Below are 14889 nucleotides of genomic sequence, written 5' to 3' on the forward strand. Positions count from 1 at the left end.
GAATTCTTTAAAGAATGCTCAAAACAACAAAACCTAAAATGTTGCAGGCTTGGTTTGTTTTAGCCCATTCATCGATAGTAGTGGTAAATGCATGGCCCTCACACTGACTTAAGCAGAACACAACAATTACATAGGTATAAGGTGAATTTGAATTTTGAATCATCTGCTTCAATCCTTTAAGCTGTAATCTGTTACTATTTAGAAATGTTCGGTTTTTTTCTTTTTGTCAAGCAATATAAATAAATATCCAAGATACCTTTGGCTCAACTGTTTCTTTGTTAATCTGTTTATCTACCTCCTCTGAAATCGTTATGCTGTTTGTGGCTTCAATATATGTTTGTCTGGGAAGTTCCTCCAAAATCCATTTCGTTTTTTCTGTATTTCGCTTGTTGTTTATATTGTCATAAAATGTTCTCCAAATACTCCGTGTTTCATGATTTTCAAACATATGTTTAATATTTTCATTTGTTTCAATTGTCTCTCTTTGTCTATGTTTGAATAATCTGGGCTAAAGTTTTGGGCTTATTTTTTGGAATGGTTTTAAGTATAGTATATTCCATTGGAATCCATGAATTACTTTGGGCACCTTTATAAAAACCATCTGTCTTTGTTGCTGCTTTGCAAAATTTATAGTGCAAGGGCCCACTTACACCAGTTAACGATTTTATTTCTGGAGAGAGCCAGCTTTTTACATCATACATGTTGTCCAACATCTTTCCATCAACTAGATCTATAAATTTCTGAACTGTCTCAACATCTGTTTTTCGCAATTTATCGGCCACTTTACTAAAAGCTGCATCCACATCCTCATGGGTGTGCCCAACTATTAGAAAAGATAAATGTACCTGAAAATAATTTAAAAAAAATATATAAATTACATTTAATCTAAGCTGGAGAATATGAATAGCTACAAATTATATGTACCATCATATGGATTTAACATCAAGGATATAAATATGTATGTGGATAACTTTAGACATTTTGCTATTGCTTGTAACAAGTAACAATCTTGTTAACTACATGTACTAGTATACATGCAGAGTTAATTCAACCATATCCTAACTTCTGTAATTCTTGAATAATTCAGACATACAGTTGAATTTTCTATATATAAGGGTTTATATTTATATAAAAAATAATCCGTAGAAGTGGGCAGATATATGTTTGATGAATATTATTCATTGCGTGAAAGTGGGATGGCACTGTATGTCTGGGCAGACAAATATAGAAAGAAATCTGCACAGAATTGAAGACAAACTGACTTTTAGTATAATGACCTCTTGTAAAATGGGAGCCTACCAAAATATGAGTAGCTTCCCTTTAATTAATTATCTCCCTTTGTTACTGGGTAGTCTCTGATTATGCAAATCTCTATAAACAATTACATGAACTTTACTCTAGTTATTGTCCAGAAATCATTTTTTTATTTTTAGTAATGGTGACTAGGGGATCCAAATGCAATACCCATCCGGGGTTCATATAAGCTTGCTATACACCAAGTTTGATAACAATTTCTCATTCCTAACTCTAGTTATTTTCCGGAAACAATTTTTCTATCTTTAGTTACAGTAACCTTGACCCCAGGAGATCCAAATGCAATACCAAACCGGGTCTTTATTAAAGCTAATTGTATACAAAATTTGATTAAAATATCTCATTCCTAACTCTAGTTTTTGTTCTGAAACCTTTTTTCGCTTTTTTGTAATGTTGACCTTGACCCCACGGTTTCCACATAAGGTTGCTATTTACCAAGTGTGATTACAATACCTCATTCAAAACTCTAGTTATCATCCGGAAACCATGATGTGGAAGGACGGACGGACCGACAAGCTGCTCCTATATATACCCCCCTAACTTCGTTTGTGGGGGTATAATAAAGTTCATAATTGTAAACATCTTTTTCAATATACTTCTAACAGAATAAAAAAAAAATACTCGGAAAAATGTCATAGCACACATCTAAAAAATGATAATACCTCATTGAAAATCCTTTCAGTTACCAGCAGTTCACAAAATGCTAACATATAGCGATTTTTATTTTCCCTGCCACAGTTGTCTGCTTGAATATAAAGCATTTGCGGAAGTTGGTTTCCCTACAAAAACAATGTTATTTGCTTAATAATGACAATCATAATAATATAATAAAAGATATATTATATCTTTAGCCTTTCCAAAAGGATTAAAAGAACAGGATTTTCAGGTACAGTCAGTGTAGGCATTGGAATAACTTTATGAAAAGCGTTATTTTTTGCAATATTTTAGGAGTGCTTTAACCCTTTCTCTCATGAGCATATTGTTAAAAATTGCCGTTTTCACTGAAAAGCCTCCTGTTACAAGTTCAAACTATGAAAAATGCTTCAATACTAATTAAACTTTGCACAAATGTTGACTGGACCATTGCCTTTGTAACGACATGCTCAGTCTTAAATTTCCTGTTACCATGGCAACGAGGGGACATCTCAAAATTGCCAAAAAACACTATTTTGCCTCGATTTTTTCCATCAAAATTTATTTCAAAGTGCTGCAACTGCTCAAGGGATTGAGATAGAGTCAAGGCTTTTCAGAGTTGGTTACACGTTACCTTATGATTGACATGGGGTCATTTTTAGCCTCTAACAAGTCCAAAATTTTCCTTCAAACCCCCCAAACAGAATGAGGCACATTTAGCAACATTTCTCAAACAAAAACATGTGTTTTCACTTTTGGGCCCAAATAGGACATTTTTTCACTATTTCAGGCCTAAAAAAAGGGGGGGTCCAAAGTGCGTTGTTTCATGTATATATGAGGTAAAGGGTTAAGTTGTTACATTCATATGACATCATCTAATAGTAACAAGTGTCATTTCTTTTCTAAACATCGCAGAATTGTCACACTGTTTATCAAAGTTTTCTTGAAATCTTGACATTAAATACTGATGAAGAAAAAATAAAAATGAACATGAAAATAAAAATGAATAGATCATTTTAAAACATTAGACAAACATTAAACAGTAACTACAAAAAATGTCATTTGAAGAGATTATAGCCTTCATTTAAAACAAAGGTTATCTAAACAATTTGTCATTCCAGTAGTCATTTTGTTTTTATGGATGAATAAAAAAGAAATTAATTATGTGATTCCGATTGCCTACACATGCTGTATTAATTACAGTCTTTAATGTATGCACACATTTAACTGTAATGATCATGGGCATATGAGACATTTTAATGAAATATTATTGATAGTTTAGGAGTTATACCAAAGACATGCATTAGCACTATAGAGGATGACAATAAACATGGCAGGATTATGGGTCTTTGACACTGCACTGTCACTCTTTGTTCCAAATTTTGCAAATAAATATGTTAGTAACATATCAAAATCACTCATTCATGCCTGTATTTATTAAGCCTTGTCACAAAATATAGCCTATAATTCACTATCCTCTATAATTTATATATCATCTACAAACCACATCATAATCACCATTGAAACTTCCTAAGGGTCACAGAATATAATTATCAATATAGAATAGAATAAAAAGCAATGCTTATTATATTGACCCAACAAAAACAAGAGCCATGTTGGGCGTGACAAATTTTTCATTTTTTTTCAAAAAGCAAAAAATATAAAAGGTTTAAATAAAAGTCTAGGAAGAAAATTATAGAAAAAGTAAAAAAAGCCTAAGTTTGTCACTAGGTCAAAATCTAGATCAGCTGATAACAAAATTCAATGATACATCTACAACTGTGCATATGGTCCAAATTTCATAGCTGTATAAGGTAGGTCACTATGTCAAAATATAGGTCAGCTGATATCAAAGTTCAATTCTACATCTAAAACTAAGCATATGGTTCAAATTTCATAGCTTTATATCATGAAAGTAGTCCACTTGGTCAAAATCTAGGCCAGCAGAAATAAATATTCAATTTTACCTCTAAAACTGTGTGTTTGGTCCAAATTTCATAGCTGTACATCAAAGGACAAGAAATAAGGTCATTACAACAAAATTTAGGTCAGCTGATATCAAAGTTCAATCTTACATCTAAAACTGTGGACACATACCAACTTTCATAGTCAACGGATAAAATATAGAATAAGAGAATTTCATTAAAATGGCCTTGATGGTCAAGGTCATTGAACACTCATGGTCAATTTCAGTTCAACCTTATAGGTCTTGTCCAAAAGTTTGTTTTGTCAAAGTATGAAGATAATCCATTGATTAAGTATAAAATTACACTCAATTATAGAAATAACCAGTAAAAATTTAGTACATTAACGAAGGTAAAGGCCATCAGAGAGCCAAGGTCAATTTAAGTATGACATACATGATGGTCTTATCCTAAAGAATGTTTTGTCCTTATATGAAGTTAATCCATTGATAAATAACAAAAGTAATAGCCAGTTACTGCAGAAAAAAAAGAGAAATTGTCAATAAATTGACCCTCAGACCAAGGTTATTTATAAGTCGAAGACCTGTCTCTTTAACTTTTAACAAGTTTAACAATTCATTAAAAAATAATGAGGTTATAGCCACTAACAGCAAAAATCAGCAAAAAATAAGCAAAACTAGACATTTAACCTTGAAGGTCAAGTTCATTTACCTTGAAGCTCAATTATACATGAAGTCAAGCTTAGTCTGGTCTACTTTAAACGTCTTGTCCAAGGGATTTTGGGGCCAAGAATGAAGACAATACACTTAAAACTTAAACAGTTATATTATTAAGGTTAAGGTTTGCTGACAGCAACGACAATGCTTACATGACTGTAACATTACCTCTTTTTCGTTAAAAAAATATCATCTAATATTAAATGAACAATTTTCTTTACATCAAATAAGGAAGTCAAACCTGTTGTTCTGCAGTTCTCTTCAACACCTTTAGCAGCACATTGATAGTGAGGTTAGGATCATGAGGATACTCATTAAGGTCAATATATGTTTGAAAGCCACCATGTCCATGATTTATCACCCCTGTGATATGAGTCTTCAATAGATCTGTTTCCCTGATATTCTAAATAAAAAGTAGACAAACAATTTTCAATAATGAAATATGCCACCGAATATCAATACTCAATCAAATAAAATGCTCATCTATAGGAAATTATACTTGAAATGTTATTCTGATAGGTTGTATTGTTCCAGTTGGTTGTGTAAAGTGGTATTTTCAGATGCATGTAAGGATAGTGGGAATACAACTTTAATGCAATCAACAACAGCAATATATTATAGATCTTAACTTCATTTTAACAGCATGTAAACATATTTTTGAAAGCTTAAACTAAACATATACCTGTATACAAATTATAATCAGTCATTAGTATGAGTAAAACTGTAAAAGTAATTGTGTAGCATTAATAATGTTGCTATTTGAATCCTGTCCTCTTGTTGTCTATGGACAGAGGGACAATTGGTCATGGCCATGCAAAAGATTTTGTACTTGTACATACAGAAACACTTTAATTCCTCCATAGTAAAAATATAACTTAATACCTTTGGTAAACGGCCGGTGAAATGTGGAAGATTTGTTTTGGCTGGAAAAGAATGGCAAAAAATATGAAGCAGTACTACACTGGTTATTTAAATGTAGTTCGTGTAATAATAGATACATATATAGGTATAACATTGAAGACATTTTCGAGAGTTTTTATATACGCATATTGGCAATATCCAATATGTTCAAAAGAATTTCTTTAAGCATGGCATGTTGTTAGAATATGACAACAGAAACATTTTTAATGGGAAATAATTGGGGTCACCGCTCTTGTTTTTTGGTCATCTGCCCCCTGAATGGCACTTTTTAGCTTATTTCAAGAGAACATGAAAGGAAAGCTATAATAATGCATAATAATTAAGCTTTTAAAAGAAGATTTTTTTTTCTATATCCATATAAGGAAAATCATGCCTCTGCATGGAATTAAATTTTTGAAAGAATTTTTGAAAGAATTTTTGAAAGAATTTAATTCTTTGAACAACATTTAATGGTGACTACTAAAGGAACATTCCTGTAAAGTTTGGATGAAATTAACTTAGTGGTTTATGAGGAGATATCATTTAAAGTAAAAGTTTACTGACGGACAAACGAGGGATATATGCTGGACGAATTATGATCACAAAAGCTCACCTTGTCACTTTGTGACAGGTGAGCTAAAAACTAAAAGAACCTTAAATTCATTAGAAAAACCTTTGTCAAAGTTTTTTTCTAAGAAACTGTTTTTATGATAATAATAATGTGTTTAACATTCCATCAACACATTATAGGTCATATGGCTACTTTCCAGATTCACTGGTTTTTGACTAAATGTGCATTATTTCAGGCCTAAACTATAGGAACTCGAGAATGGGACCGCATATTGCTGCGCATATTTTGGATCGTGTAACAGTTTTTAAAAACATTTCTGCTACATCTAAATGTCTTTTAGTTTTATCCAAGTATATGGCCTCAAAAAATATATAATCCATTGACTTTATAGCTGGTCAAATTTTATGGTGCTATTAAAAATTACAAGGAGTGACATCCGCCATTCGCTTCAGACATGAGTTTTTTCCCTTTGGCTACAAATGATTACTATTTTTTCAGAATTTTCCCGTTATTTTTGTCAGGTATCAGGTATCGCCAGGATATAACGTTCACGGTTTATTGTTTACACATGTTGACATGTATAGCCGGCATAATAACGGGCGTATTCGTGTTTAGATACTTTAGTAATATGGTCCAACTGATTTTGCCTCACTGAAAATTAAAACATGATCCATAGATACATATTTAAGGCACTCATCTTGTATTCATTACTAGGAAATGTGAAAGTTTTCCATGTACTGAGTGCTAGAAAAATTAAAACCAAAATTAAGCATATCAAGGGGGGATAACTTTTGCCGAACATTGCGCTAAATGGCGGATGTCACTCCTTTTCTTTTTTCAATATACTGTAAATTTATTGATTTTTAAATTAGCAGATAATATTAAATTGAGATTGTATAATTAAAGACCACCCACTCGCATGATATGAAAAGATATTCAAAGGTCGGACAAACAATATGTAAAGCTGGTACGGATGTGGATTTGTGCGCCACAATATGCTGTCCAGTTCCTATAGTCTAAACTGGCACGTGAGTAGAACCCTCTGACATTCTGTAAGCCAGCTGTATAATAAGCTTGAGTCTTCAATAGTGAGAGGCATGTGGTCTGAAGTCAACAACCTAAACCACTAGGCCATCAAATATTTAACTGTCTTAGTTAGTGTTGTCTGCACTGAAACCGAGATTCCAAGTAGGGTCTACTATTTTTTTAATTTATTCTTTTTACATTATTTCTATAATTTTCAGGACCTTTTAAGAAAGAAATAACAAATTATATTTACAAAATAAAATAGTTAATATAGAATAGTGAATGGCTTAAGTACTCACATTGATCCATTCCATCAATTATCAAGGACATATATGCATCTGGATTCCTTCTACTGGCATCTCTTTTCTTGTAATAATACTTCCGTTCTAGCCTTTAACATAGAAAGCACTTTATCAATTGTTTTTGGGTTTTTTTGCCGGGACACATGCGCAAACACACTGTTGGCTTAAGATGTCTTTTTGTCAAATTAAAATGGTTTGCTAATTATATTCCATTTTGAATTCCATATTTTATCTAACAAATTATATGCTACAATTGATCAAATAGTAGAGCTTTCACCGATAGAGATGATATCCATGTATTGTTGGTAATTTTCTGTCAATCAATAATCGATACACAGTTAAAAAAAATGATTATTTTGATAAATTATTTAAATGGAGTATTCATCGATATATCGGTGTATCGCAATATATGTCATTCGATATCGGTACATGTATATTGTCAATATGCTTTGCACTGAATCAATGACAGCTCTATCAAATAGCATTACAAGGCATTAAATTAAGCAGTCCAATAACAATATCTGTACACAAATAAGAAGAAATTTGTCATATGACTAATGACAGAGAAAGCCCTGTTCAAATTGTATTGGTCAGGTTAATCCATGACAGTTATTACAATCTTTCTTTGTCATGTATTTTTGTATATTACTAAAAAGGTTATTAAATCTAGTAATTCCACAACATTGCAGATTTGCCTGAATAACTTCAGGATATACTCCAGCATTGGCCAATAGTTTCATTCATTAATAGAATGTAGTCAAGTTGTTTTAATTCACAACAAGAGCCACTGCCAGGTGGGGCAACACTTGACTTTTTTACTTTTTCAAACAGCAAAAAAATGGTTTAAGCTAATCTTTAAAAAAGAAAACAAAATGGACTTTAATAGGTCTGTCTAGTCACACTTGCTGTTTTGTCAAAGTATTGTCTTTAAAATTAATGTCGGGCTAAAAAATCACTTTTATTATTGTAAAGATCTATAAAGTAAAATAAACTCACATTTGTCTCATATTATGTTCATCTTTTAGCTTCTTGTATTTTGCCCTTGTTTGTATACACACAGTTTTTTCTAGCATTCGTTCTAATGTTGTACATGTCGTACACTTTGAAAAGGAGTTAGTCTGAATAAATAAATAATAAACTATACTTAAATTGTTATGACAATCTCATTACTTGTTTCATGATTTAATGATAATGGTTTCTTTACTTCAAAGGAAATGCCTAAACACTGGAAGTAATGTTTTGAGACTTTGATAAAAGTCTAAACAATGTAAAAAATACATTTACAGTGTAAAGAGAACATTGAAGTTTTGAAATATGGACAAATGAAAAAAGCACTGATCAAATACTCACCTTTTATCTTCTCATTACAAGAGGTTATAATAAAACAAATCTTTAATACATTTTGCCTTGATCAAATTAAAATAATAAAGGTATAATTAAATAGCTTTATGTATCATTACCTTTTTAATTTTCAAATGAGGAAAATTCATTTTCCATGTCTTAAAAAACTGTGCCCTGCTGACGGAATATTCAGGTGATGTGTAATGCCTGGTTTCTGAAACATACTTGTAGTACAAGTCACTTTTGATGGTCCTATATGGTAAAAGTATATCTGATGTGTCAGGCATTCTGTCTCCGTGATATGTTGAATATTCCTCCAGCCAACTCATTAACTGAAGTGTCTTTTCAGACATGTCTCTTGGTTTTTTTCCAGGGATAGTCGCAATGTTTTTTTCACTCATTTGAAGGGCACGGGAAAATGTGTTTTTATTTATGTGTAGAACTATACGAAATGCTTTCGAACATAACTTCATTTGTTCAACTTTAAGAAATCTGTATTTTCCATATTTGTGTGAATTAAATATATAAGATCTAAGAAGCTGCATTCTCATTGTCTTTGAATTTAGCCAAAAGGCATTTCTCAGATCCCTGACAGTTTTAAAGTTCAGGTTTTTCATGCATCCCTGACCACAAACACACTTTTCTTTTAGAGCACTTTTAACACTTAACAAACTTGTGGCTTTACTTTTCATTTTGCGTCCATTGCATACTTCAGCTGAAAGCAAATAGAAAAATATGAATTAATTAAAACATTTTTCAACAGAAATAATATTATGTCAATGTAGAAAAAATTTATTTCTATCACATTTTTAAGTAATTTTAAAATCAAATGGTAAAACACAGTTTCTAAAAATTTTGACACGCAAGATGACAAGTTGTTAACAATTTATATTAAAGTGTATGAATCAAACTGTACTCTGTAATGGGTTTTTGTGTGGCCTTGTTAAAGTCCATATAATAGGGGTTACTTTAGCCGGTTTCAGCAGCGTTTGCGTCCCCTTAGATAACTCAGTTATAATAAGTCGGAATGATTCCAAACTTGGTATGCATACTTATTTTAATGATCCTAAAACATGTAACATCGTTACCATCAGTTCAAATACCACAAAAGTAAAAGGTACTTGTAAGTACATTGCAAGAGCAGTGTTTAAAATAACTTATATTTAAGAAGACACCTCAAACTGGTGGAATTCTAGTTCATTCATAAACATGCCTTTAAGTCAAAAGATATTTCTAAATCAACTTTAAATAAAGCATGAAGACTTTTCATCCAGATTCAATTCTATTTACCCTTTACCTTTTGAAGAGTACTTATTTCTAATACATACACACTTTTTTGAGAATTAAATTACAGGTATATGATTTCACAGACTTGTGTGGCAGTAAATAAGACAATTTTTTTCAACCTAATATTTTGCCTTTAACAGAATTTCAGTAATGAAAATCTAAACAAAAGAAATAAACTTTTGAAAATGTTACATAAATAACTTACAGAAAATGTAACTGTTGATATTTCTGGGTGGTGGCAGTTTCGCATTCACTAATTCAAGGTCTTGGTCTATGTTGTTATCCTGAGAGAGGTCAATTTCATCAAGAAGGTCTTCGGAGGATGAATCTAAAGAAATTCCTCCTTCATCTGATGAAGTGTTTGAAAGGGAATTGGGAGACACTGTTGTGGACATATGTTGATCAATCTCAGTTGATGATTTATCACCTATATTACTTTCATGATCACTTGAGGAAACAAGTGACATGCCATCTTCATCTTCAATAGAGGAAACACGTGACATGCCAGCTTCATCTTCACTTGAAGAATCTCGTGTAATGAGAATTTCGTCTTCAATTGATGAGTAATACATAACAGAATGATCTTCATCAGAAAGATCCCTTAAATCAATTGAATGTTTACACATGAAAATTGACTCTGAATCTGATTCATATGATCCAGAAAATGTAGACAATCCATACTTCTGATCAGGCTGTCCAAACACTGACTGCAAAGATAAAAAGTCAGAATTAGATACAATAATTTGACCAATTTGTCAGAGATTTCTTTACATATTAATTACTCCTGATGCTGAACCTTACAACAATGCTATGCACTCAGGTCACTAGTAGTTTCTGAGGAGGTGTCCAGTCAAGAGTCTGTGTTTCCTGGCAACATAAAACAAGTCAATATATTTTTTATTAACCAACCTGAAAAAAGGGAATAGCAGGCTCTGGAGAAGCAGCATACGGCTGAGAAGACATTATTCTTTATCCTCATCAAGATAATATTTCCACGAAATTGCTTACTTTTCATGATCATTCGTGAAAATGATGGCTTGACCACCATTTGAGTGTGATTTTGACTTTTTGTCTTCTCTTATTAGTACAACAATGCATATAATACTGTATAATTTAGATTTTTGGATGTCAGTAAATGGGCCAATTGTGTTAGCATCTAAGTCAAAAACTAAAGATAAACATACAGGGAAATATTTGCTTTTTTTAAGAACCTTAGGATGTCTGTAACAATATTCTTGGAAAGAAAGGATAAGTTTTTGAATACTTTTTTTCTAAATATTAAATCTTATGCAGACAGTCTGGGTAGAGGGGACTGAATTGTTAGGAAGATAATTACTAAAAGTCTGAATATCTTAAAATTTATAATAAAAATTGTATTATTTCTCTTTATTCTATTAATATATTATGTATTCTGGAAAGTGTCCCAAAACGTTCTCTGAAAATTCATCTCAAATATAAAAATATTTAAATTGTCAGCATTTTTCCCGCAAAATTAAATTTTCAAACATGTTAGAAAACAAGAGCTGTCGGTAGGACAGCAACGCTGGACTATTCTATGTGCTTGATAGTAAAATAAAATGCTTGATACAGTTACCTCATCCTGTTTACAGGTTGGGGTAATGATGGTGAACAAGTGTGCAATGTTTCAAAGCCATATGTCAATGGACTTTGAAAATATTTGAACTATTACAAAAACTTTAACATAAGTGGTTACGCCGACGCCGACGCTCGGGTGACTGCAATAGCTCTACTTATTCTTATCGAATAGTCGAGCTAAAAAGTAAAACAAGAGGGCCATGATGGCCCTAGATCGCTCACCTGACCTATCAAACTCATCCAAACAATTACCTAGAAAAGCATTCTGACCAAGTCTCATGACAGGTGAGTCAAAAATGTGACCACTACAGTGTTAACAAGGATTATCCATATTTGAGCAGTGCGACCTAGTTTTTTACCCAGGTGTCACATATTCAAACTTGACCTAGAAATCATCAAAACAAACTTTCAGACCAATTTCCAGGATACTTGGATCAAAACAGTAGCAACTAGAGTGTTAACAAGATTTTTCTATTTTTAGCTCCGGTGACCTAGTTTCAAATGCGATTTCATCTCATCCAAGCAATTACCTAGACAAGCATCCTGACCAAGTTTGATGATAATTTTGTCGAAAATGTGACCACTTGAATGTTAACAAGGTTTTTCCATATTTGGGCGGTGTGACCTAGTTTTTCGTCCAAGATGACCCATGTTGGATCTTGACTTAGAAATCATCAAAACAAACTTTTAGACCAATTAACAGAATATTTGGATCACAACAGTAGCCACTAGAGTGTTAACAAGATTTTTCTATTTTTAGCTCCTGTGACCTACTTTTTCATCCGAGATGACCCATGTTCGAACTCATCCAAGCTATTATCTAAACAAGCATCCTGATGATGATTGGGTCAAAAATGTGACCACTAGAGTGTTCACAAGGTTTTTCTATTTTTAGCTCCTGTGACCTAGTTTTTCATCCGAGATCAGCCATGTTCGAACTCATCCGAGCTTTCAACTAGATAAGCATCCTAACCAAGTTTGATGATGATTGAGGCAAAATTGGGACCCCTAGAGTGTTCACAAGCAATTGTGGACGTGCGACGGAAAACGGACGATGGACATTTACCGATCCTAAAAGCTCACCCTGAGCAAGCTCAGGTGAGCTAAAAAGCAAGGATAGGTACATCAAATCATACTTAAATCAAATATGCAAACACATTTCTTATAAAACAGTAAAAATTATAGGACTTACTTATGTATATTTCTTGTCAGATAACCCAGAAATGAATTGTATCAGGGGGATGGATGTTACATTCTTGGGGGGACGGATGTTACACTAGATGTTTAAAGCTCATAGTTCATACTTTTTGTTTTATTTTATAGTAATAAAATTTCTAAGAGTATAATTCTTTGTATAGTACAATAAATGTAAAATAATTGAACAAATTATGAGAAAATGTAGAAATGAGCCGCGCCATGACAAAACCAACATAGTGCTTTTGCGACCAGCATAGATCAAGACCAGCCTGCGCATCCGCGCAGTCTAATCAGGATCCATGCTGTTCGCTTATAAACCCTATTACAAGTAGAGAAACTGAAAGCGAACAACATGGATCCTGATCAGACTGTGCAGATGCGCAGGCTGGTCTGGATCCATGCTGGTCGCAAACCCATTATGTTGGTTCTGTCATGGCGCGACTCAAATATACCTGACAATTATGGAGTTTCTTACATTTTGAATTTCACAATGACAAGATGCATGCATTGACTTTATTTTCTTCCAGTTATCTTACATTTGAATGAACATTGAAATGTTTGGATTAAAATAAAAAACATAGCTAATAAAACAAAAGAATCCTTGTTTCCAGATAATGCATTAACACTGTGTTAAAGAAAGAATGTCACACCAACGCCTTTCTATACATGAAATTATTTACAAAATATTTTAGTTATATGATAAGATTTATCTTTGTAAAAGATATGATACAGTGTGAAGTAAATAAAAAGTTTTCAGACTGAAACATATGCAAGCTTGAATTTCTCATTACTAAATACATAAATTATAAACAATTAAAAATTTTCATTAAAAATTATATAAGATTTTAAATTGTTGCAATTAAGCACTATCGATTTGATGAAATATGGAATTAATGTGGAATGTCAGCAGCATTATCCAAAGATTTCATTATGATGCAGTGTCATAATCTCATTATTTCTTACTTTTAATATTCTCTGTGTAAATATTTCAGTGTACATGAACTGCTTAATTATGTACTAATTTGGCATTCAATAAAATTTATAGGTTCAAAATAATTTGCGAAGAGTTCATATCCAGACAAATTTTCACAATTATCCCAACTTTTTCATTACAGGAATCCTAACCATATCCTTTACTTACAACTTTCTTCCAATTCATTAATAATGATTAAAGGGTCAAATTGTACAAAACATGTAATTTTTTGGGGATTTTTTTTTAATCAGGGTGTTGAATTTTATTTCTTTATTTGTATAGTTTTCATTGACTACATTGTAAGTCTATAAAATTTTGAAGTTCAATATAAAATCCATTGACTTAATTGATCTACAGCTTACTTAATGACAGGCTTTCTCTAACAGATATTGTGCTCCATCCCACTGTTTTTAAGCATAATATATGTCACCCTTAATTGGCACCCCTACTGTATTGTAATATATCACACTTCCCAAAATACCCATATACTGCTCCCAATATACAGCTCGTTAACTTCCAATAAAGTGCCAGCCCCTTCTGTGTGTATATAGTTAGGATGGAAAGCCATTGCTGTCTTATGTTTAGTACTGTTTACAAAACTTTATATATATCCGGACCGGTAAAAAGTACAAGGTTGCTCTCTGGTTCATATACATGTACAATTGTGCTCGTTAACAGATGTATGCATTTATAATCATTCAGTGTTAATATTGCTTTAACTGCAAAAAAAAATTTATTCCTTCTCACAGATATATCCAACCCCTTTTAATTTTTGTTCTGTTCCATTTCACAAAATACCAATTCCCTCTTGTGGGTAATAATATTTTGCGTAATGTAACGGATCAAGACTAAAATTAATGTTTTGTGTATTATAAGTTTCATTGGACAAATATTATACATCATCCGACTGAATTCATATTATTTACGATTATGATAATATGGATTTCCAAATTTAAACTAGAATTCTTAATTTCCTCTATATGGTTCCCTGTTTTGTTTCGTTCTGTTCTGTTTTGCAAAGAACCAATAGCCCTTCCACTTACTTAAAGGTGCTGATAAATCATGATATTTAAGTTAATTTGCACTAGTAAGTTACTACTATGAATGG

The 14889-nt window shown here is 32.2% G+C and overlaps 1 protein-coding gene across 1 annotated transcript; it reads right to left on the bottom strand.

The window, feature by feature from the left end:
• Window positions 1-488: 488 nt before the first annotated feature.
• LOC132747019 (uncharacterized) lies at window positions 489-11140 on the bottom strand. Its single transcript, XM_060736322.1, has 8 exons — window positions 10221-11140; window positions 8848-9443; window positions 8384-8505; window positions 7385-7476; window positions 5471-5511; window positions 4830-4991; window positions 1977-2093; window positions 489-845 (listed from the first exon to the last, which is right to left on the bottom strand). The coding sequence occupies exons 1-8, from the start codon at window positions 10639-10641 to the stop codon at window positions 489-491; spliced, it is 1908 nt and encodes a 635-aa protein (XP_060592305.1). The 5' UTR covers window positions 10642-11140.
• Window positions 11141-14889: the final 3749 nt, after the last annotated feature.

Source organism: Ruditapes philippinarum, unplaced genomic scaffold (assembly GCF_026571515.1).
Source record: "Ruditapes philippinarum isolate M1 unplaced genomic scaffold, ASM2657151v2 ctg1624_1_1_1_1, whole genome shotgun sequence".
In the NCBI taxonomy this organism is placed as follows: Eukaryota; Metazoa; Mollusca; class Bivalvia; order Venerida; family Veneridae; genus Ruditapes; species Ruditapes philippinarum.

Coding starts and splice junctions, on each gene's coding strand:
- LOC132747019 (XM_060736322.1), bottom strand. CDS start 10,641: ATGTGTAAACATTCAATTGATTTAAGGGATCTTTCTGATGAAGATCAT. Junction 9,444..10,220: donor TATCAACAGTTACATTTTCT/GTAAGTTATTTA, acceptor ATTTGCTTTCAG/CTGAAGTATGCAATGGACGC. Junction 4,992..5,470: donor TCACCGGCCGTTTACCAAAG/GTATTAAGTTAT, acceptor CTTTTTATTTAG/AATATCAGGGAAACAGATCT.